Source organism: Danio aesculapii, chromosome 20, assembly GCF_903798145.1.
Source record: "Danio aesculapii chromosome 20, fDanAes4.1, whole genome shotgun sequence".
NCBI classification, from domain to species: domain Eukaryota; kingdom Metazoa; phylum Chordata; class Actinopteri; order Cypriniformes; family Danionidae; genus Danio; species Danio aesculapii.
Window position 1 is genome coordinate 15,561,313 of NC_079454.1, and position 26,359 is coordinate 15,587,671.

Genomic DNA, 26,359 nt, shown 5'->3' on the forward strand with positions numbered 1-26,359 from the left:
CTAAAGAAACCCAACCTGGATCAAACGCTACTTGAAAACTACCGACCGGTATCCCTGCTTCCATTCATGGCTAAGATTTTGGAGAAAGTAGTGTTCAATCAAGTCCTGGACTTTCTTACTCAAAACAACCTCATGGACAACAAGCAATCTGGCTTTAAGAAAGGCCACTCAACTGAGACTGCCCTGCTCTCGGTCGTGGAGGATCTCAGACTGGCTAAAGCAGACTCTAAATCATCTGTCCTCATCTTGCTGGATTTATCAGCTGCTTTTGACACTGTAAACCACCAGATCCTGCTATCTACGCTTGAGTCACTGGGTGTCGCAGGCACTGTTATTCAATGGTTCAGTTCTTACCTCTCGGACAGGTTATTCAGGGTGTCATGGAGGGGAGAAATGTCTAACCTACAGCATCTAAACACGGGGGTACCTCAGGGCTCTGTTCTTGGGCCACTTCTCTTCTCCATCTACACAACATCTTTAGGAACAGTCATCCAGAAACATGGATTTTCCTACCACTGCTATGCTGATGATACCCAGCTATACCTCTCTTTTCACCCTGATGATCCCTCGGTTCCAGCTCGCATTTCAGCCTGCCTGTCAGACATTTCACATTGGATGAATGATCATCATCTTCAGCTTAACCTCGTGAAAACGAAAATGCTTGAAGTTTCTGCCAACCCGACTCTACACCATAACTTTTCAATCCAGATGGATGGGGCAACTGTTACTGCATCCAAAATGGTAAAAAGCCTTGGAGTAACGATTGATGACCAACTAAACTTCTCTGACCACATTTCTAGAACTGCTCGATCTTGCAGATTCGCACTCTATAACATCAGAAAGGTCCGACCCTTCCTATCTGAACATACAGCTCAACTCATTGTTCAAGCTCTTGTTCTCTCCAAACTGGATTGTTGCAACTCTCTACTAGCCGGGCTTCCAGCTAATTCTATCAAATCTCTTCAGCTGCTTCAGAACGCAGCAGCACGAGTGGTCTTTGATGAACCCAAAAGAGCACATGTCACTCCGCTACTCACCCGTTTGCACTGGCTGCCAGTTGCTGCTTGCATCAAATTCAAAGCTCTGGTGTTTGCTTATAAAGCAACCTCTGGCTTTGCTCCTTCGTATCTGCTCTCACTTCTGCAGATTTATGTGCCCTCCAGAAACTTGCGTTCTGTGAATGAATGTCACCTCGTGGTTCCATCCAAGAAATCACTTTCCCGAACTCTCACATTCAATCGGTACAGGCGGTGGAATGAACTCCCTAACTGCATCAGAACGGCAGAGTCACTTGCTGTCTTCAAGAAACGACTAAAAACTCAACTGTTTATTCTCCACTTTCCTTCCTGATCTTAACTGCCTTTCTGGCTATACCACTAACTGTACTCTCTCTCAAAAAAAAAAAAAAAAACTATATTAATGCTTTGCTTCTTAGACTTTACACACCTGAAACTTGTCTATAGCACATCTTCACTGCTGCTCTTATAGATGTGTAAATTGCTTCCTTGTTCTCATTTGTAAGTTGCTTTGGATTAAAGCGTCTGCTAAATGACTAAATGTAAATGTAGATCAGTGCTTGTACTGTATCTCTCAGATTAAATCTGTATGGGTCTGTTAACATATCGCGTCCAAACCACATTAAAAACTCTCACATAAGGTGCAACCCAAATCGCATACTTGTGCACTATTCTACACCATTTTGTAGTATAAATAGTATCAGTCCTGTATTTTTATGGATTTTTTTTACAATGTGGTTGTAATCACCCCTGCGTGACTTGTAATCATGTATCTATTATAGATCAGTGCTTGTACTGGATCTCTCAGGTTAAATCTGTTTGGGTCTGTTCACATATCGCGTCCAAACCACGCTAAAAACTCTCACATAAAGTGCATCCCAAATCGCATACTTGTGCACTATTCTACGCCATTTTGTAGCATAAATAGTGTCAGTAGTGCGTTCACACCAAAAACTATAATAAGTGTCAAAATCCAGGGGGCATCATTCTCCTTTGAAGTGTCTACTTCTGAAAAAACAAGCATCCGCTACAAGATACACTCTGCCTTTACAGCACAAGATCTGAACATTGCCAAGCAGTCATGCCCTGTGGATGCTCTAAAGCAGAAGTTTGCTCACTTGAGAGACATTCCTATTATACCTTTCAAAGAGGTACAGCCAATGCTGCTTATCGACTCTGATTACCCACACATTATAGCACCGATAGCTTCAGTGGCCATGGGTTCTTTGGGCGGTCCACTGCAGTTAGTAAAAATTTGGGCTGGGCCATACAGGGTCCTACAACATTTCTAGATCAGCCATTGGAGACTACATGTCTGAACATCTCAATCTTACATCCTCCCCCTCAAGACCTATCTCATCATGTTGAAAGGTTATGGCAAGTAGACATACTTCCCTTTCAGCCTGTTAAAGACATGACACGATCCAAGCAGGACAGAGATGCTATTACAATGCTGGAAACCAAAACCAAAAGAGTGGAAATAGATGGAGTTTCTCGCTATGCAACCCCTTCTTGCGCAAAGGAAATGCAAAGATCTTCCAAGAAGGTCCAGAATCAGTCATGGCTCTTCTAAGAGCCACCGAGCGCCATTTGAAACAAAACCCAGAGCTAGCACAAGTCTACAACAAAGAAATTAACAAACTTGAACAGGCAGGATATGCAGTAAAACTCACCACAGAAGAGGCAAACCCCTCTATGAGCTCTCTCAAGCATGTCAATGGAATCAAGGCCCCAATTTCCTTCAGCAGTCACCAGAATACTGGCCAATACAACCCACCTCACAGTCAGTCGAAGAGAATGAATTAAGAAAGTCATTCTTTTGTGCTCATGTAACTGTACCTCAGTCTTCTCAACCAAATCCAAGCCACCTACAAGTCTGTGCATGGAACAGAAGCACCCCCAATGTCAGCTGCACAACATATTGATACTGAACTGATACTTTTGAGACAAGCACAGCAGGACAGCTTTCCTGATAAAATCCATGCACTTCAGAATGGCAAGGTAATACACACTAACAGTCGGTTAAGTACTCTGTCACCTGAATACGATGAAACCCTGGTAATAATTAGGGTTGGCGGTCGCCTTCGTAAGGCTAAGGAACGTGATGGTGATACCCTACATCCTATCAGCTTGGCACCTGATCATCCGATCACTAAACTCATTATACAAGACTATGACAACCGGCTACTTCATTCGATCCTGAACGTATCTTTGCAGAATTGCGGAGAAGTTACTGGATTATCGGATGCAGACAAGCCATAAAGAAATATCAACACCAGTGCAGAGAATGCAGGACCTGGCGGAGTAAGCCAGCCAACCCAAAAATGGCTGATCTCCCTTCTGCTCATCTTTGCTTATATCAACCTCCTTTCTGGTCAACTGGAGTTGATTGCTTTGGACCATTTACAATAAAGATAGGCAGAAGACATGAGAAATGATGGGGGATCATTTTAAAATGTCTCACCACCAGGTGTATCCACCTAGACCTTTTGCACAGTATGGACTCTGACTCCTTTCTCATGCCTTTACGTCGTTTTATTGCATGACGCGGAAAACCCTTTGAATTAATATCTGATCAAGGTACAAATTTTAGAGGTGGAAGCCAAGAACTCCAAGAAGCATTCTCTGCACTTGAGCCAGCTATCAAAGAAAAACTGAATGCACAGAGCATTTCCTTCCAGCTCAACCCTCCACATGCCCCTCATTTCGGAGGAGCCTGGGAGCATGAAATTCGCTCTATTAAATCCTGTCTTCGGGTGGTACTGAAAGATCAGATTGTGACTGAAGAAGTATTAACTACTGTTCTTATAGAGGTAGAGGGAATACTAAATTCGAAACCACTTGGCTATGTATCATCAAAAATATCTGACCTGGACCAGTTACTCCAAACCTTCTGCTGATGGGGCGGCGGGACGCTACCCTTCCTTAAGTGGTTTATGGCAAAGGAGAATTGCTGGCAAAGAGAAAATGGTGACATAACCAAATGATAGCTGACCAGTTCTGGAAACAATTCATTCGGAATTACTTGCCGATTTTACAAAAACGTACCAAATGGCGGCATTCTAAACCAGATCCATCAGTGGGACAAGTCGTCATGGTCATGGACCCTCAATTGCCACGAGCATTCTGGCCAATAGCCAGAATAAAACAAGTTGTACCCAGATGTGATAGAACTGTTCGAGTAGTAGATGTAAGTATTGATAACCGAGTCTACCGTCGCCCTGTTTCTAAACTGATCGTCCTACCAGAGATGCCTACTGATACCAGTGATAAGTAAAGTAGGAGAACAGTGATGTTTATGTGATTTCTAATCTCCTATGTAGATTAGGGGGCAGCTGTATAAAATCCCTGTTGAACTCTTATTTTGAATTACTGTGTGACATCACATGTGGGTGGAGTCACGGACGTGCCCAGACATGTTCAGACCTCAGAATATTCCAGTGGTGCAATGAGACAGATGTAGTTTGTCTATGTGTGTGCGTTCTTGAGAATGTAAATTCATATTACTATTTATTGTTGTCTAAAAGTGTGTATATGTATGTTTTCTGACTTGTGCTGCTTTGTTCTACCTCAATGTTTGGAGATGCCTTAGCTAAAAGAGTTTGCTTGATAGAACTGTGTAAACAGACTGTTAAAATCAATGTTTACTGCATATACTTATATTAATAATGCTAATTAAAACTATAGGATGTTTATACAATTATAATTAGTATTCAAAGATATTGAAAATAGTTTGTGATGTATAGCATGTTGTATTGATAGATTATATGTAACGAGATCACATGGCTGCTATTTGTGGGGCTAGAGCTCCGCCTAGTGGCCATTAGCGGAATTACCTTTGTATTACAATTCACCATTCAGTAATGTTTATTTATTGTGATTCAAGACATTTGTTTAAGAACTTTGTTTAATCTATTGTTATTGCTTTATTTCAGAAACCACACACACACACACACACACACACACACACACACACACACACACTCTCACACACACACACACACACACACACGCACGCACCTAAATACGCAAATCTAAATGCACTCCTAAATGTGTAAACTGCTTGAAGATGGAATTGAATAAATAAATGTGCTGGACATACTGTTGTCAATGTTGCCTGTTCACCTCTGAATGGGTTTAAGGAATAAATGTTGACCAGTGTATATACGCACATACATCTAACAAGAGCACTTTAATTACCCGGATGATGCACTCATTTAACCATTATAAAGAAGTGTGGAATGATGGATACTTCACGCACTCAACTTAACTTCATACTTCATGCTTTGCTCACGTAGCGGAAGGGGTGGAGTTATTGGCCGCACATGTTGGATAATGTTGGATAACTTTATTTATTTTGGATTGTGAAAGCAAAATTCTCCTACGAGAGTGATTATACCGCCTCCCGATGGTGAATGCGGTTATACTCCTGACAAGTATTATTTGGTTATTTATTTCCCTAATTTGGCAACCGACAAACGTCATCTGAGAAACGGTTTGAATTTCCGCTTAGTAAAACAACCATAAGTGTGCCATTTGGGATGACACTACATACATACACTATGCTGTTGAGTATGTATAAGTGCATAAGTTCACGCTGCATAAGTGCAAAGTGTATAGTGTCCCATTTGGGATGCAGCTCTACTCTCTGGCTGCTATTTCATAGCCCTGGTGGGCTTTTCTCTCTGTCTCGTGCTGAACGCAGTCGACCAATCGCAACAAACTGGGTCATTGGACCAATCACCACAGATTAGCTTCAAGGTAAGGAGGGGTTTGGAAACGAATGATTCGCTGAACGATTCATATGGGAGTCGCTGGGATTATTAGGTAAAAATAAAAGCATATTATAAGACAATGTAAGTGTTTTTTGACCTTGCACGCATATCAGCTTGTAGTTGGAGACCACTAAAACCAAAATATGACCTTTTTTAATGCAAATTAGGGGCTCTTTAAAATGTCTGTGCCAAAAGATAAAATATATATATAGGGAAGTCATCATTTCAGTTGAAGTAGTGAATTTGTGAAAATAAATCAAGTATATGACAAGATATAACTTCGGCAGTAGCAAGACATTTTATAGATTTTGGACATCTATAAAATGTGAGGTATTCTGAATAAAAGATTATTACAAAGAGAAGCATTCTGGATTCATTAATCAAAATCACTTACACCAAGAGGAATGAATGAGGAATTGGACCTTTCTGTGTTTCTTTAATGGTTTGTTGTTTAGCTATAATATTGTGAATCATGGATTTTGAAGATGTAATGATACAAATAATGAGATGAAAATGTATTTTTTAATGTTTTGGACTGTCGGATTTTCATTGTATTGATGTAGGCATGAATAAGTGAAAGATGATAACTGATATGCTATTTTCCTGTGAAATAATGTTTTTGAAGGTGCAGGTAAATATTTCTTGCGTGAAAATGAGAGTGTTTTTAATCATCGAGTGACCGTCTAACTAATGACGCAATGTGATTGATTGTGAGATTGTGGGAGTGAGAGGATTGTGTCACACACTGAGGAAGGCACTGTGCTAAAAAGTTTTTTTTTTTTTTTATCATCTGAAGAACGTAAAATAAAAACTGTACCAAGCAATTATTTAATGAGTGCGAATCATGAACTTCTGTTGTAATTTAGTAACCAACACATTATTACAGTTTGTTGATTTGTTGAGTTATCTGTCTTTTTCTTTTACTACTGTATCTATTAAGTGGTTCTGATGTGAAGAAAAAATTCATATTTCTTTCTTTAGAAGCCCTTAATAAAGTATAGTTAATGAAGCATCTACTTTATTCAATACTACACATCCAATACCAACTTAATTAGAAATTAATCTAAACAACAATTTTAATTATGATTCGGCAATCTAATTATTCAACCTGATAACATTCTTTCAACTTTATCTTGTCATAACATGTAATTACAACATTAAAAGAGAAACTACCATGAGAAAAAGTCAAAGAGCCTTAGATAAGCAACCACTATTATGGTGCCATCTGACATGATTATTTCCAGTAAATCTTGAGCTTTTGTAGACATCTGAGAGAAACAAAGTCACGCGGGTTATTAATAGGTGAAGCTGTAAATACGGTTTGTGGAGTTGTTTAATGATCCTCTGCCAAGATTTTAAGAGAAGAGTGTTTCTTTTAAGGCTGTGCCTGAAGTCAGTTGTAGTTTTGTGTTTCTCTTTAGTAATTATGCTTGCTAACAGCAGGTGTACATTATTAATGCTCAATCAACACATAACCACTTAATTAACACAGAGTTCAAAACTATTTTCAAATGAGTAGAATTAAATTTCGGTAAATGTTCAGTTAGCTACACTCATTTTATTTGATCAAATTGACTTTGGGTTTTACAGTGCGTGTATTTGTTTGACACATTTAAATTATAGTGAGCTAGCAAGGCCTAGCATTATTTGTAAATTTTATTTTATTTTTTTTTATTATTTTATGCTTTACTATGTTTTACTCATTAAGTCTATGCACATATGTAACTGCATCATCATCATCTTTTTTATGTCCACCCCAAGCATTGTTCTGGTACCTCATTTAGCCACAAGAGGTCGCTTGTCTACATAAATACACAATTACCAATGCCAAGACAGTTACAAATATTATTCCAATTCATCTTTATTTCTAAAGCACTTTTACAATGTAAAATGTGTCAAAGCAGCTTCACATAGAAGATTATGGTAAATTGAAACAGTTGAGAGCAGTTCAGTTTTCAGTGTTGAAGTTCAGTTTAGTTCAGTTCAGCGTGGTTTAATTTTCACTGCTAAAAGTCTAAACACTGAAGAGCAAATCTATCGATGCGCAGCTCCACAAGTCCTGAACCATGCAAACCAATGATATACATGTTCCATACATGACTGGAACAACCTGAGGGTGAGTAAATAGTTACACAATTTTTATTTTTGGGTGAACCATCCTTAAAGTTTACCAATTATTGATATTTTTTGGTAACCCTTTAAAATAACTGCGCACTATAAATAATGTATTAAGCATTAGCAAATAATTACTCATTTGTTAAGCATTAACTCTACATCAGGGGTCACCAATCTCATTCCTGGAGATCCGGTGCCCTACAGGGTTTAGCTCCAACTTGCCTCACACCTGCCTGGGTGTTTCAAGTATACCTAGTAGGACCTTGATTAGCTTGTTCAGGTGTATTTGATTAGGGTTAAAGCTGAAATCTGCAGGACACCGGACCTCCAAGTTTGGTGATCCCTGCTCTACATTATTAGACATTAGTATGCAGTTTTTAACAGTTTTACAGCAGCAAATGCTGTATGTTTGACTTATAAGCACATCTATTATGTGCTTAATGATTGTATTTACGTATTTGTTAATGATTTATTATTTACTATTAATTATTACACTATTTATTACAAACTATTTTTTATATGATTTACAATCAGCAAGTAAATGATTAATAAACTATTCAAATTATTATAGTTCATTGCAACCTCGATGTACCTCACTGCAGTGAAGAGAGGGTGGGTCTCTTACCTCCAGCCCTCTCTGGAGGCACTGCCTTCTGCACTCAGAAGCTTCCCCATCCTGGTGCTGGCAAACTGCTGGAGTGGCAGCAACATAAACCTTCAGTGTGAAGGGTGACAGACTTCCTGAAGGATAGAATGAACAACTGATCTAGCATTTTCAGGGTCTCTTCTTTGTAAGAAGTGCACCATTCAAAGAATAGACTACCCTTCAGGGCATATCCACACCTTGTGAATGGGATAGCCTGAGAGATGGTGTCAACCACCACGAGTCTTCCACATTCAGAGATTCCAGAAATCTGTGATGCACTGTCCCAGAGAAAGAGGGGCCTTCCTCAGAAAAAAATGCCAGAGAGGGCCATAATGAGGAGTCTGAGATCGGAAACTCAGGTTGTGCTGCAGTGGTGCAACAAGCAAAACCTGCTCCTTGTCCTTCTGGACCTGTGCTCACTGTAGAAAAATGCATATTTGTGCAGCCCCTGGGGTCAGCTTTGAGCCAACACATCCATGTTGAGGGGGGTCACAGCATGAATAAAAACAACTGGCAATGGACATATTTGTTAAATAATATTTAACACTACTAATAATAATTGCATTATACAAAAGCAGATTGTCATAAATAAACTGAAAAAAGGCCCCGAGGTGAAGTAGGCATGGAGGCAGTGTTTTTTATATTTATGTAGAAAATAAAATTTTTTGTCAAATTTTATTCCTTTAATTCTTTTTCATTTGTAAAGATATTTGTGTAATGCTGTACATTCTGCCTGTTTTAAGCAATGTTTAAGCGAGATGCACATCTGTTGCGCTCTGCGCTGGACTTTCGACCTGCTTTCAGCAGGTCTATTGAACAGTCTATTTTAGTTCCTCAAAATAGCACTGCGCCAACAATGCGATTTAACACACCTCTTTTCTAGACCGGAACCCCCATGAGTCCTGTTAACTGTTGACAAGCAGAATCACTGAAGGAAAGAAAAACAAGACTAAATAACACAAATCACAGCCAAAACCAAAGATGAAATCAACTGAAAATAAAACTCTAAATAAATTAATCATTAATAATGGACAAAAAAATTATTACACAATAAAACTTTTATTTCTTATGATCTCAGCAGAGATCATTAAGGCCCAATCCCAATTCTATTTTTGTACCCATACCCTTTTTTGCCATAACCAATAAGTTTCAGAAACACAGTTATAACAGCCAGAGAAACATTAAGATAGAAGCGTAAAGGTTCAAGAGCTCAATTAAAGCAGCCTCTGATCTCCTTCATTATCAGATATTCTTGCAGATATGAGAGAATTGAAGTCAAACTGTAATCAGTGAAGCTGCTAATGCTGTTATTTAATGGAGTTGTATAATCCTCTGTTTTAATTCAGTTAGTTTGGTGTGAGGCCGTGTCTGTACTTTAGTTTTATTTCTTCTGAATTCACTTATTTGTGTTAATTTACTCTGTGTAGTGGACTAATTAACTAATTTAGGGACTAGTGAATGAGGGTGTATGGTGAGATTTCAGTCACTCTGATTACTTTCTCGAAAACAAAGGTTAGATCCATTTCAGTTATTTTCTGTTTTTTGTCCAGAAATGAGCTGTTAATCATTTAACAGATTTTTATTGTAGATCGTACAGACTTTTACTGTTAAAATCACAGAAATTTTACAGTGTACCAAACCATGTTGTCCATCCTGAAAGAAAGAGCAATCTTGATGGGCTGGGCAGCCCTAGCCAGGCTTACAGAGCTTGTACAAGTGTCATCATGAGAAAAGTTGCTGACACACCAGCAGTGTGGCAGCTCCAGGATGAGGAAGCTTCTGAGAGCAGAAGGCAGTGTGCCAAGAGAGGGCTGACGGTAAGAGACCCACCCTCTCTTCACTGTGGTGAGGCACATCGAGGTTGCAAGCTCAAAGGTGGTGCATCCCAGACTGGCACCATTCAAGAATTCACAACCAGAGATAGAAAAAACCCCCCTTTCATAGCATATAGTCAGTTACCTGTGTGGATGCCATGTTTGACACATGGGGAGGGGCCATCTTTGTGCAGCTTGGCTTGGGCAGCATAGGTTCTGGCCATGAGGTGCAGAAAAAAATACATGCTTTGGGTGAGGGACTTCAGCTTACTCTACCTGGTGGCATGATTCAAAGATGCCGAAGGCAGAAGCGCTCAAGAACTGGCCAGAGAAAAACACCCTCTTGTATGAGCTCCCCCTGCACTACCGGGAATAAGGGGACATAAGTTGTCCATGTAGCAGCCCTCTTGTCGTTCTGGTCAAGTGTCATCAAGCACTCTCAAAGCTTGGATATATTGGGTTCCGTGGGGTTCCGTGGGGTTCTCAGCCAGTAGGTTAGTCCCCAAAATCCTCTGATCTGTTGCTCAGTGAAACTCTTTTTAGACTGCTCTTTATATGTACCCAGCAATACATTCAGGGATTATGAGAAAGCTCACCCTGCTGGATACTGGAACACTGGAAACTCAACCAGGAGCTCAGCTTTGCAGTCGTGTCTCTTCAGTGCACGGAAGTTAAGGCTCTGAAGTGAAAAGTATAGTTAGATCTCTTCCAGATGCTGCTCATATACTAAGCCGATCCCTCAGGGGCACTGCATCATGAATCATTATTCATGAATCATCATAAGCAAGATCACCACATGGGCTCAGGACTACTTTAGCAAACCTTTGTCGAGTACCACAATATGTAGTTAAACTGTACTGTGCCAAAAGGAAGCCGATCTAAAGTACATTGTGGGATACCACAAGGCTTAGTTCTTGGTCACTTACTTTTTACATTATATATGGTACCACAAGGTGATATCATTTGTATGAATTCACAAAATTAACAGGTTGCTTAGCTGATATAAAAATTTAGATGACTAAACACTTCTTATTACTAAATTCAGGTCTTAATACAAAACTGAGGTTTTGCCCAAAAACCTCACAAGCAAAACCTACAACACTGTCTGACCCTTGATGGATTTTCAGTTCAGTCCTCGTCTTCAGTCAAAAAATTGGGGGAAATTTTTGATAGCAAACTGCATTTTTTCATCTTAAAAATGTTGCCAGACCTTGACATGTGCATTTAATGTCAAATGCAGAAATAAGCTATTCATGCTTTCATGACCTTTCGGTTATTGTAATTCATAACTTGGTGGTTTCCTTGTAGGCCTATATAAAAAACTTCAGTTGGTTCAAAATGCAGCCGCTAGAGTGCTTTCTAGAACAAGGAAATATGATCATATTTCTCCAGTCCTTTCATCACTGCATTGGCTCCCTATTAAATAACATATACATTTAAAACATTATTGACTACCTACAAAGCCCTGAATAGCTTAACTCCCCAGTATTTGAGGAAGTTCCTGGTGTATTACAACCCCCCATTTCTACTACGCTCAATTAATTCTGAACAATGGATCATTCCTATAGCAAAATCAACTGTAGGCAGTACATCTTTCTTATATCTGGCACTTAAACTGTGAAACATCCTTCCTATCACAGGTCGGGAAGTAGACACACTCTGTCAGTTTAAAACTAGATTAAAGACACATCTCTTTGCATTAGCATACACATAAAACACACATGCTTTTGAAGTCCAAATAATTTAAAGGATTGTTAGGCTGCATTAATTAGGGCAACTACAGCCAGGAACCTTCCAAAAAATAATTTAAATGGCATCTTTGCTTATGTTAGTCTGTTTCTCCTTATCCCAAGGTCTTCATAATCCTGCACTGGGTCGTATCTTGAGCAATTGCTGTGATAGAGGAGTGGAGAGTGTGAGACTGATTCTTGAAAGACTCCAGTGACAGACAAGCATCCGTTTTGATCCCGTGGGCTCATGTGAAGACCCGCCGGTAGACTACTCAGATCTGCAGCTTCTCAATGAGAAGCGCATAGACTACACCTCTGCACAAAAAGTTTGGCCAGAGGAGAAATGGTCATGCCAAAATGAGAATGGTTTCTCTCGAGGTTATTTCCTTCACTTTTGTCAATTGGTGAAGTCTGTTCCTCGCCACTGGCATGTTTGGTTTGGGACTTGTGGATCTGCGCATCAATGGATTTGCTCTTCGTGTTTGGACTTTCATCAGTGAAATTGACTGTACTAAAAACTACACTGAACTGAACTAAACAGAACTTCAACTCTGAAAACTGTACTGAAGCAGTTTCAATTTACTGGAATTTTTATTTTAAGCTGCTTGGACTAAATCTACATTGCAAAAGCGCTATAGAAATAAAGATGAATTGAACTAGGGGAAAGTGGGGTTGCCTTGCAACTGAACCTCTTGATGGTCCTTTTTCCCTCAGCTAATGTTCTGTATTTAGGTAATGGGGCCAATCTTCTATGTCTTGCAATCTGAATGATGCACTTGTCTGAAAATACACTAGCTATATTTCTGAATAACTTTCAAATACTGTATCTTGAGTGCAACAATAGATGTGTGCCATAATAGATTATTGTGTGAAGATGCAATTTATAGGGCACCTATGGTGAAAAATTTACTTTTCAAGCTGTTTAGACAGAAATGTGTGTAAGTATAGTGTATAAACTGTCATATTGGGGTGAAATAAACACACCCAGTCCTTTTTTTTCAAATTTAACAACATAAAAACGGTGGACCAATTGGAGCTGTTTTCAGATCGACCGCAACTTTACGTAGGAGAGCGGTCAATATTGATTGACAGCTGCGCGCATTAACATGTCCGGTAGTCACGTGTATAATCATATAATCAAGACAGGACGAGCGTAAAGCAGCCGGGAATAAAAGGCATGTTCAGTTCGCTAGGATCATTAATCATCATCAAACGTGATCAAGAGTGAGTTTTGCAAGTTTAAAATGTTTTAAAACAGAGCATGTGTGTAATGAATTACAGCGATTCACTTCAGATGCACTTAATCAGCACAGCCGCGTGTCAGAACAATTATAAAGGAAGACGCTTCAATCCCGGTTATTAATATACATTAATATAAGAGATATCCATACAGCAGTGGATATTACCAGTATCATGTCACATGCGTGCAAAACGAGTGCAAAGCTTAACGCGCGCTCCCTCTCTCTCTCTCTCTCTCTCTCTCTCTCTCTGTGTGTGTGTGTGTGTGTCTTCGTGTCTGAGCTGTGTGTGTGTGTCTTCGTGTCTGAGCTGTGTGTGTGTGTGTGTCCGCGTCTGAGCTATGTGTGTGTGTGTATGTCAGCGCTACGTTTGTGTGTGTGTGTATGTGTGTGCGCTATGTGTTTGTGTCCTTGCTGTGTGTGTGCGTGAACTTTGTAATGACATTGTGTGTGACTCATTGTTGCAAATCCACAAAAAATGCATCAAATACTGATTGTTAAAGTTCTTACTGTAGTATTTCTCACACACGTTATGTGAGATCTGCTTCCTGAGGCAGCCGAGGGCGGCGATTGCTGACAGGCACGTGGGAACGGCGGGTGGGGAGGACTAGCCTTAAAGGGCCAGTACAAAAAAACAGCAAAACCTTTTTTCCAGCTATAATATAGACACTTCAAACAGCTATAATAAATAATCTGATGGGTGTTTTGAGCTGAAACTTTACAGACACATTCTGGGGACACAAAAGACTTATATTAAATATGAAAAAAGGGGTAACCTATGTGCCCTTTAAATACTAAACTATCATATGACAAAGTATGGAGTTCTACTGGGCCCCTTGTGTGATCAGGATCACATTGACAGTCCTTTGCAGTTTGCTATAAGGCAATTAAAAGACTAAATTTTTTATATTCAGGCACTGCTAATTACCTGGCCAAAATTATCTTTACAGTGAAACATGCTGGAGTAGTATCAGGTGTGGGGATATTTTTCAGTGGCAGGAAGTGGTAGACTTGTCAGGATGATGGAAATATGAATGCACCAAAGTACAGAGACAACCTGCTCCAGAGCATTCTGGACCTCAGACTGGAACGATGATTCATCTTTCAACAGGACAGCCAAGATAACCAACCAGTTGCTATGGGACAAATCTGTGAATGTCCTTGAATGTCCCTGGCAGAGCCATAATTTATTTTTAATACATTTGCAAAGATTAAAAATATCTTTCACATTGTCATTGAGGAACATTTTAGAGGAAAATACTGTGATAAAAATAATTAAATTATTCTATTTTGAAGTAACAGCAAAATGCAGTAAAAGTGAATTGCTGTAAAATTCCAAGATTGTTTTTTAGGTAGTTACTTGGACTATTTCTTAAAGACCATAAAGAAGAAATTAAGAAAGCTATTTATACTCCATGGACACTGATGTCTTTTTTATATTGTGTGCTTACTGCATTTATAATAAACTCTATTACTCTATATTATGACCTAAGATCTATGCCATGAAAGCAAAGTGATCGACAGAAATTTGAACAAGCTCAAAATGTTTAAGACCTCATTTTGACATGTAAATAATATCATCCACCTGCCATAGTATCTATGAAAAAAACATTGTTCCATCTTACCACCAGGTGTGAACAGCATTACATGAGCCTGTTTTTTTCATTTTCGTTAATTTTTTTTAAACATATATTCCAAAGAGTATATTGCACAACATTAGTTTAAAATTAGGAAAGAAAAATGTGTGCTTGTCTGGTTTTGTCATTTTGAGATAGTTAGCCAGTGACATCATAGCAATGATTTCACACTGAGCTGACTCCTGAGAGGGTAGTTGAGGGGCCACGTTATTCACTTATTAAAGAACTGTGATTTCAGCAGGTCCACATTAGCACTCAAATAGAACATTAATATGTTCAACATCCTGCATTCACACGAGAAGATATTTTGCATGTATAGAAAAACTTAAAATTATTATTGCCAAAAAAGGGCATATAGTTATTCTAAGTCTGTAAAGAACGTTAATACAACGTCTTTGTCTAAACAAAGTAAACAACATATTCCAACAGAGTGGAATAAAAAAAGAAAGGGGTAAATAATAATATTTTAAAGTGCTATGAAACATTATCTAATTTGATAAAAATTATAAAATGTAATTATAATCCTAAAATTCTTTTTATAATTGTATTGTATAATTTTCTATGATCGTGTTCCCACAACACAAAAATCATTTGTGAACAAGGGTTGTATACCCTGAGTAAAAGACCTCAGAGGGAACTATAGACACTGAATCTCAAGTGTTTTCAGCAGAAACAAAAGGCACTCACAGGAGCATTGGCCCACTACTTGTCCCAGCAAACATTTTCTCATCTAGCCTGGTCAGTTCCTTATTTCTATGCAAGTATCTGGAGAGAAAAGAATGAAAACATTCACTTTGTGTATTATAATTCATTCATACAATACAATCATTCTTGTCAACAAAAATACTGAAAAAAGATTTTTTTGTACATTGTGGTTGTACAAATAATAATAATAATAATAATAATAATAATAATAATAATAATAATAATAATATTTTTATAGGGTGGACACATATTATTTAGCACAATGTATCTTTACAAGCAATATAACCATACTGAAATGAAGTTTTGGCATTGCACTTTCAACAGGTACCTTTGTCCTGATTTAGCAGTCCAATGTCAACAGGCAAAACCACAATGACATTAGCAAGAGATTACAACCTAAGGGAGTCTAAGATATGAGTGCAATTGACATTATTAGCCTGTTTCCCCTTAAGAAACCCATTGGGGTCTGAGGTTAATTACACAAGCATCCAGATTTGTAAAATGATAATAATAAATATTAATGCTCCCCAAAGCATTTCCTATTCAAGCATACACTATAAACTACCAGTGGGAACCGATTAAAACTGGAACTGTTTCCAATGTAAATAAATTGTTCAAGGATAAAAGCATACTATTCATTATTTACTCACATTATTTGCAATAAATGTTCACTATCAGCTCAAAGAATAATCCTTACAAGTTTCATATTAATTCACAATGATTATTGGGTACTATTCTCTTAAATGTTGAATATTCTCTTAAATAACTGAAATGCATGCATTAGTTTGAGATAAAAATTTTGGATTTATATATATATATATATATATATATATATATATATATATATATATATATATATATATATATATATATATATATATATATATATATATATATATAATTTTGTTACAATATATTACAACTTGTTACAACTCCCTGCCCAGGGACTACAGATGTAAAATAGCTTTATGGCTAACTCTGGCACAACATGTCATGTTGAATATATATATTTACTTCTGTCATTAAATTTTTGTATAAAATACTTTACACTGAGTCCAGCTTTGTGCCATTGAAAGCATGTGGTTGGATTTTTGTAAAGCCGTTGCTGTAGAGCCTCCTGTGGAATGAAAAGCAAGAACACAGTTATGCCTTGTGTGCCTAATAGCAATGTCTGCTTCTGGCTCATCGTTAGGCAATTTACAGAAGAACACTAAAGAGCCTCTCCACAAGATACTTGAGTATACTGCATTTATAATTGTATCAGATACTAAAAAGCATCACAAATATGCTGTTCCTAAAAGGGTTTATTTTCATTAACAACTAACACCCTTACAAATACCTATTGATTATTATGTATTTATTTTAAAGAAAACTTGTGGATGGAAGAAATTAACAAATGGTAGCTCAAAAAACGAACTAAATCTCTCTTAGTTTGACTAAAATGTAAAAATAAGCGAATGTGACAAGACTTACAGTGATAGTAGATCATTGGTGATGCCAAAAAAAGCATTGGGTGGAATTTCAGCAATATAAGGATTATCACTAATTTCTCTGCAGAAGAAGCAAAAATACATTCATTCAAAGACCTTGACACAGATTTGTATGAAAACTACAGCATTAAACATTTCTCACAGTATAAAGTATGAGTCCTCAGCCTGGATTTTGGTGAGGTCAGGGAAGATGGTGAGGCCTGTGTTGAACAATCCTCTGCAAACACAGCACATAGTCTTATGTATTGTCCACAATGACAATTGTATTACTGAGGGTATAGTTACCTTCAGCAATTCAGCAAAAGGCATACTTTTGAAAAATTGCATTCTGACATGATTTCCAAAAAAAAAAAAAAAAAAAAAAAATAGAAAAACAAAAAACTATGGTCTCAGCATAACTGTCATTGTTGACATATTTCAAAATGAACGTTACTAAATGGCATCAGAAATGTGTGTAGTTGTTTCAATTTTTGTTAGAATGGCATGTGGACTTCATTCATTTTCATTCAGTTTAGTCCCTTTATTCATCAGAGGTCGCTACAGTGGAATGAACCGCCAACTTATCAAGCATATGTTTTACACAGCGCAGGCTGTTCCAACTGCAAGCCAGTAATGGAAAACACCCATGCACGTCTCCCATTCACACACATGCACTATGGCCAATTTAGTTTATTCAATTCATCCACATGTCTTTGGACTGTGGGGGAAACCGGAGAAAACAGACGCAAACACAGGAAGAACATGCAAACTCCACACAGAAATGTCAACTGGCCCAGCCGGGATTTGAACCAGCAATCTTTTTGCTGCAACTCATCACTGGGAAACATCATACATAATTATTCACACACATAAACTACGGACAATTTAGCTTACCCAATTCACCTATATATGTTTTTGGACTGGTGGTTGAAACCGGAGCACCCGGAGAAAACCCACGCTAACATGGGGAGAACATACAAACTCCACACAGAAATGCCAACTGACCAAGCCAGGGTTGAACCAGTGACCTTCTTGCTGTGAGGCGATTGTGCTACTCACTACACCACCGTGCTGCCCACAAAGATAATAATAAATTCTATATTTACAGTTCAGTCCTTCCAGAAATTAAATGCTGTAAGTGTTCCATAATGTATTTGACCACAAATGTAGATTATGTTAATCAATTATATGTGCACAATAGTACAGCAGACTTACTTACACCCAGGGCTGTTTATATCGAAGTTTATATTTAGACACACTGTGTTAGTGTTTCGTAACATATAATGTTTATGAGGTGGGACATTAGCCCAACACTCAACCCCTAACCCAATTCACCTCCCAGATAGCATACGAATATGGGCCACTTTAGGCAGTTATGCAGCACTGGTGGTATTTCTTCGGACCAGACAAAATGAATGTGAGCCTGAAGTGGCCCACCTGTGCAATGGCAAAGGGGGGCCAAAGATTCAAATTCATATATGGGCCATTTAAGGTAAAGATTTGGCACTTATGGAAAAATGTAATCTGAATGTGAGCCTAATGTGACCCATGTGCAAAATGATAAATTTCGTCCAAATGATGGAGGACAAATGTGGGCCACAGTTGGCAAAAATGTGGCATAATCATTTAAGGGGTCTAAACCTAAAGTGGCTCACATGTGTATGTGCAAATGTGGCCCAGTTATCTTAAAGAGCCCATATTATGGGTTTTTGAAAATGACCTTCCATGTAGTGTGTAACACAGCTCTAAGTGAAGTGAAATATCCATGTAAGGCTTAAATATGTAAGTGTACAGTGTTTAAAACTGTTGATTCAACTATAAAAGAGTCGACTCATAGTGCTTCAAATGAGTCGTCTTGATAACAAGTCATTAGGTGTTTCGCGATGACGCGGCTACGAAACACAAGCCCCATCCAGTAGTTGCGCGCACAAACCCAGGAGATTTGAAACCTGCGGCCCTGCTCACTAACACAGAAAAAAAGGAGCAAACACACACATAGACGCCGGTTGAATGAAGTCATGCTGTGCTCAGCTGGATATTATTGAAAGTCTCTACACAAAGTTGAAACTGTGACGAGTCAGTGGTTTGAGGTTTATTTTTGCAAAAATACCTCAGCGTTATAGCCCAGCCTTGTGCAGTTCGAGTGCTTCTGGAAAATACATGCTTACAAAGAAGAATTCATCGTCCGTTTGTTAAAGGAAGGATCAGAAAAGATGTAAGGGACTATGTCAGAACATGGATCAGTGCATCATGGATCAGTTTCTTCCTCCATTTCACAAGTGTAAGTACGTGTGATTAAAATTGTTGCCTCGTTTACTCTAGCTTGCAAATTATGTATTTAGTTGTGTTTTGTTACTTGTAATCACGTGTACTGTATCAGATTAACTCTTTATATTCTCATATTGCGTGTAAAGTCGCATGCCGCTTTGCTTACGGATTTAACGTCAAATGCATTTGTGAGCTCACGTTCCACTGCCGTTTGTCGTTGCTATGGACATCGTCAGCTAGGGGCGTGTGTGTGTGTGTGTGTGTGTGTGTGTGTGTGTGTGTGTGTGTGTATGTGAGAGAGAAAAAAAGAGCAGGTAGAGTGTGACTGCTAGGAGACTCGTTTTGATCTCCTCCCAAGTTCTTGGAGTTTTTGCTCAATAACATAGTTAGTCGTCTGTATTTTCAAGTCCATCGTCTGTATTTACATTCACCCACTGGAAGCCAAAATTCACGCCTTACATTATGTAGCATTATGTACTTCTAACATTATATTGTTGATTAGTTTATTATTATATTGTTATTATTATATTATTGTTAATAATAATAATTAATATTAATAATATATTATTGTTGATTATATTGTTGACCAATCTCAGCAGGCTGTCATCGGTCCAATCAGCGCAGATTAGCTTTGCGCTAAGGAGGGGTTTGGGAACAAATGATTTGCTGAACGATTTATATGGGAGTCGCTGGGATAATTAAGTAAAAATAAATACTTATTATAAGACCATGAAAGTGTTTTTTGACCTTGCATGCATATTAGACTGTTGTTGGAGACCCTTACAACCAAAATATGACCCTATTTCTTGTATAATAGGAGCTCTTTAAGACAAATGTGGGCCAATTTTGGCAAATATTTGGCACAGTAAGCTCTGGCTATTGCGGTTGTAAGCCTAATGTGGCCCAGAGAAAATATGGCAAATGTGGCCCAGCTATTTTAAAACATATGTGGGCCACTTTTGGCAAATATTTGGCACAGTAAGCTCTGGCTAATGTGGATTTGAGCCTATAGTGGCCCATATATGATATGGCAAATGTGGCCCAGTTATCCTAAAACAAATGTAGGCCACTTTTGGCAAATATTTGGCACCGTTGGCTCTGGCTAATGTGGCTGTGAGCCTAAAGCGGCCCAGAGAAGATATAGCAAATGTGGCTCAGTTATCCTAAAACATACGTGGACCATATAGACTAAAAGTGTTTGCTTTAGTATGGCTCATAACCCTGAACCTCTTAATATAAATTTTCTTTTGGGCTGCTGTAACTTTTAAGAACTTTGCTTGAAAAGTTTATTCATTACAGCAAAAAAGCCAAGTAAAAAAAAACTATAAAATGAAGTGAGGCACATTCTGTGATGAAATAATATAATACATTTATGTTCACCAGTGTTTTAATCTATTATTAAAAGTAACATGATAACATGCTTGCACATGCCACAGAATTTTGAAGGTTTATAAGCCAAAAAAATAATATGGTTCAACTTCTTAATAAGCATATGAACCTCAACAACGATGACAATTAACAAAATGAATAAAACTTACAAACATCACAAACAAGAGACTAAAAGTGATGAAACCCACAACGTCAACATAAGCAGCAGAATCAACAGCAAATAATGAAAATTGGAGCATCAATAAGCTATAGAATGTATTCATACTGCAATGCATGCTGGGATTTTTGTACTTTGCCACACCCAGCAAGTGTAAGGTGTAGGCCAGATCTGGGCCAGAATAAAAGCAGAATGTGGCCCAGTTCTGGTTCATTTGGTTGAATTATGGCTCACGTGCAATGTCTATAGCTTAATTGTGGCCCATACCTGGCAAACAGGTGTGGACCGCCCTATTGCCATCATTCCATGCGATAGATGTGCCGGATTTAAGTGTCTGATGTGGGCCGGATCTGGGCCAGAATAAAAGCAGAATGTGGCCCAGAATAGGCTCAGTTCTGGTTCTTTTGGTTGAATTCTGGCTGACATGTGGAATGTCTATGGCTTAATTGTGGCCCAGATCTGGCAAACAGGAGTGGACCGCCCTATTGCCATCATTCCATGCGGTATGTGGGCCGGATTTGAGCCACATGATTTTGCTATCTGGGCTATAGACTGATTTCAGGCAGCTGCCATTTTAAACAGCGAAATTGAACCCAGCTAGAAGGGAACGTTCTCTCAACTTTGGCTAACATTCCCTACAGGTTGTGTTAATGTTTTAAAGAAAACATTTCAATCTAATATCCAATGAATATTCAAAAAATGTTTTTTCCCAAAACAATGAACAAGAACATTCTAGCAATGTTTTGAAAGTGTTGGTAAGGTACCAGATTACATTTTAAACATATTAAGATTATTGAAATGGCACCCGATTAAACAATGTTCTCTTGGAAAACGTTTTCACTATGTTTTATCAAAACCAAAGTAACATTTTCACAGTCACATTAGAGAAATGTTATGAGAACATGATTTCTTTTCAATAATGAGACAAAGTCAATTAACATACTAATTTTAACCTGTACTTATTAAAATATATAAAATGTCATGTTCAAATACTTCATTCATTCATTTTCTTTCTGCTTAGTCACTTTATTAATCTGGGGTCACAGCAGAATAAACCACCAACTTATCCAGCATATGTTTTACACAGCAGATGCCCTTCCAGCCGCAACCCATCTCTGGGAAACATCCATACACACTCATACACTACAGACAATTAAGCCAACCCAATTCACCTGTACCACATGTCTTTGGACTGTGGGGGAGAAAACACACGTGAACGCAGGGAGAACTTGCAAACTCCACACATAAATGCCAACTGACCCAGCCGAGGCTCGAACCAGCAACCTTATTGCTGTGAGGCAACAGCACTACCTACTGCGCCACTGTAGTGTCCTCACTACAGAGGGTTGAACACTCAGACGGTGATGGAAAGACGCTTGTTCTTTCCTTCAGTGATTGGGCTTGTTAACAGCAGGTGTTCATCATTCAGTCATTTGTGGTCATTCACTCTGTCTAGTGGACTAAACTAATTGACTAATTTAGGGACTAGTGAATGAGGGTGTATGGTGAGATTTCAGACACTCTGATTAGTTTCTCGAAAACAAAGTTTAGATCTGTTACAGCTATTTTCCGTATTTTGAACAGAAATGAGCTGTTAATCATTTAACATGTTTTCACTGTAGATTGTACAGGCTTTTACTGTTAAAATCACAGACATTTTTTACATTGAATGTTACTTTGAAATGTATTTAGAATGTATTTAGCGAAAGTTTTCCTACCATTTAAGAGAACATTCTGGAAACTTAAAGAAAACTACACACTAATAATGTTATAAGAATGTTAGAATATAATGTTCTAAAATTGTTACCAGCGAATGTGGTTAGAATGTTTCTAGAAAATGTTTTCCTATCTTTAAGGAGAATGTTCTGGGAACTAAAACAAAACTACCTGCCGAAAAGAGTAATGCAACATTGCTGGTAATATTCTCAGAAAATGTAGAGAACTAAAAATTTCTAGCTGGGAGACCTCATTTTCAGCTAAGTTAAGGGAAATAGCACTAGTTAGCTAATGTTTTCTTTGCCAAACACACATTTTAGATGCCATTTATCAAACTCAAGTTAATGAACTGATTCTTTCACTATATTAGACTTGTCTCCATACTGTGATTGGCCGTGAAAGTCACCAGTTCACTGCACTTCAGTGATGTTTACCGAGTGCAAACACAGATGAGCAATCCGCCGATGACGCGACAGATATTCACGGCTTTAAAACGCTCCAATGTTCATCTATCTGTGCTTGCACTGGGTAAGAGCGGTGAACTGATGACCTTCACTTAAATTTTAGCAGGAAATGGTCATTTTAAAACTTCAGTACCCGGACAACACTGTTACAGACAACACAAGGGTGTGCTGCAGAAGACTGCATTGTTTTATCGTTCACCTGGTTACATAGGCTAAAGCAAGCAGGGTAGCCCCCACTGTGTTTACCTGGTGCCATTAACTGAAGCCTAGGAGGACACTTAAGCATATTACTCTTAAAGAGATTGGGATGTTGATCGATGCCTAAAATGCTTTTAAATGTTTGAATTAAACTAAACGGCATGATATTAAAGTAATGTTTACACCACATGTAACTTTTAAATCACAGCAACAGCTGGAGGTTTGTAGTACATATCATGTTGTTGCAATGTTTACAGTGCTGATCCTATACTTTCGGCTTTCTTCCCACCGCAGCCTCGCTTTTGTGTTTTAAAATGGCGGTCATGTGAAATAAGCATATAGCGGATGTCTTTGGGCTTGTGGTGGAAACCGGAGCACCTGGAGGAAACCCACACAAACATGCAAACTACAAACAGAAGTGCCAACTGAGCCAGGACTTGAACCAGTCACCTTCTTGCTGTGAGGCAACAGCACTACCCACTGTGCCATCTAGTACAGCAGACTACTTAAATAAAATGTATATAAGTGTAATTTAATTATTTAAATCTCTAGATAATCTGTCTGTAGTAAGATGACATTTAAGTGCTTATAACAAAAATCATGCAGGCACTGAAATTTAAATCTACATACTGTACAGGATCAACAATATGTGACGGAAGAGTGTGCATGTGGATTAATGTGTATATGGAGTGGAATCCAACAGTGATTTGTGTGTGGACACTGTTTTGCTCACAAATACTGCAAATTAGGGAGATTCTTAAATGCCTCAGGGTGGATGAATGTCAGCTTTCGTGTGTTCCTTATTTCTCTGTGGAGAGAGAGAGAGAGAGAGAGAGAGAGAGAGAGAGAGAGAGAGAGAGAGAGAGAAATTATCAATTTCATAAATTAAAAAATTAAATTTTAGTATGTATAATGTTTTTTTTTTCAAATGCTTGTGGTCAAATAGATATGATCAGAAGTATTTAAAAGCAGTATTTATTTAGCACCATTGAACATCATGTGCAAATATAATTCATTTCACGTTACTTTTGCAAATCATTTCAGTTCGAACATAACAATTCAATCAAAATCATTCTTTGACCTCATGTGTTCTTGTTATGGTTACTAAGCCAGACATGCTAACTATAAGCACATTCTCTGATACAAACCTTTACAACAAATGCTAGAGAGGCAAGACACTAGAATAAAGTCACTAGAATAATATTTTATGTTTTAGGTTTATAGAGGTTTTATAAGAGGTGTTTTTCAAATGCTTGTTGTAAAAGAGATGTGAGGCAAAGTATTTACAACAGTAATATTTTAGCACCATTAAACATCGTATGTTAATATAATTAATTTCACCTTAATTTTTGCAAATAATTTCAGTTTGAACAACAATTCGCATAATATCTTTTGGTTGATGGAGGGGATAATAATCTAATCTATTAAAATAATCCTGCTGACTCGCAAACTGCCTGAAACCTTAGTACAAGGCAGGATAAATCCATTCTTTCATGCTGTTGTAATTCTATCATTGAGTATTTCTAGCTTTAATTACCATATTGGTCAAAATGACTGCATTAATGATTGCTACTTTTTGCCGTGACTTTAAATATGCATGCTTTTTTTGCCTAGCAACTTCCTGCTAACATAAACATAACTTGAATGCAAATATGACGTGACAATATGACGTCTTATATGTGAACAGTCAGAATGAATGCTATAGTAATTCTAATAGTTATGAAATTCTAGTTCCACTGTTAATATAGCCTATTCTCATGTCTGTGTAAACATACAAAGTGAGGCGAGTGCATCGATGCCCATTCTGACCAATCACATACATTTCTGTTGAGCTTCTGAGCACCATGGCTATTCAGCTCATGCTGGTATGCTCTCTCATTGGCTGCAGCTCGTCTCTACATCTGACTGCACGTGGGGTCGAGTCGGCCGACTGCTCTGGAATATTCAGCATGCTAGATATTGTATTTTCTTCTGCAAGATGTTGGCGACGCGTTAGCGAGCCTCTTTGATACATTGTTCAATTGTTCAGACATAAAGACTGCCGATTGCTGAGCACCCCCAGATTTTTTCCAAATCACAGCCCGATCTGTTGGCAAGCTCGTTAACTTCCAAATCGGGCTCAAATCAGGCTTAAAATCATGTAGTGTGAAATAGGCTTTAAGTAGCAGTAGTGGCATCAGTGTGGCCTTTGGTTCATGTAGTCTTTGGTTCATCTGTATCATGGCTTGACATGTTGTACCTTACAGAGATACTCTGCATACATTGATTGTGTAATGATCAGTGCTAAAAGAGCTCAGCCTTGTTTCAAAACCAGAAATTTGGATCAAGTTTTTATGGATTTGTTGTTCTCATTCAGAATGAAGGGAAACTGCTTTGTTCCTTTCTCTTTTATGCTTATTGTTTGTTGAGGACAGAGATAAAGAATGCTATGATTTGTTTGCCCTGATTGAACAAGCTCAAGAAGTGATTCATTCATTATTGAAGACTTATGGGGCCTGTTTCAGTATAAGGAGGTTAAACCAACTCTGAGTTTAAACTTGAACTCTGAGTTGATTTACTGAGAGATTAAAAATTCAGAGTTTTCGGTTTCAGAATCGCTGATCTGAGTTAGGTCAATCAACTTTGAGTAGAGCAACTTAGAGTTAAGCACGCACACTGCGACTATAAAAAGGCATTATCAATGGAGCGCAGATATTACGAGTGACTATGAGATCACCATTTCTTTCTCCAGCTGAAATTGAAGTGTTCATGTAAATTTATAGCAAATATGACCATATATTTTAAAAAGCAACACCACTGCATCAGTCAAACAGAGACAGTTAGCGTGGGAAATCAGCTGCTCAAGTTAATGCATAATTTTACATTTAAAGTATTTAAATATTTAAGTATAATAAAAAAGTAATGTAATGTGTGACATTTATAACATTTTTACACATGTTGCCAATTTTATACATGTTGATCAGTTTTAATAAATTTAAAAGTGCACTTGTGTGTCTGCCTCTATTATTGATCAAGTGATAGA

At 38.0% G+C, this 26,359-nt stretch overlaps 1 protein-coding gene across 1 annotated transcript in view; it reads right to left on the minus strand.

Annotated features, from left to right (window-relative positions):
* The window catches only part of tshr (thyroid stimulating hormone receptor), a 220,833-nt gene that overhangs the window by 43,402 nt on the left and 151,072 nt on the right, over positions 1-26,359 (minus strand). The window contains 3 exon segments of the mRNA XM_056480930.1: positions 15,659-15,736; positions 16,725-16,793; positions 17,150-17,227. Coding sequence (XP_056336905.1) covers positions 15,659-15,736; positions 16,725-16,793; positions 17,150-17,227 — 225 coding nt within the window.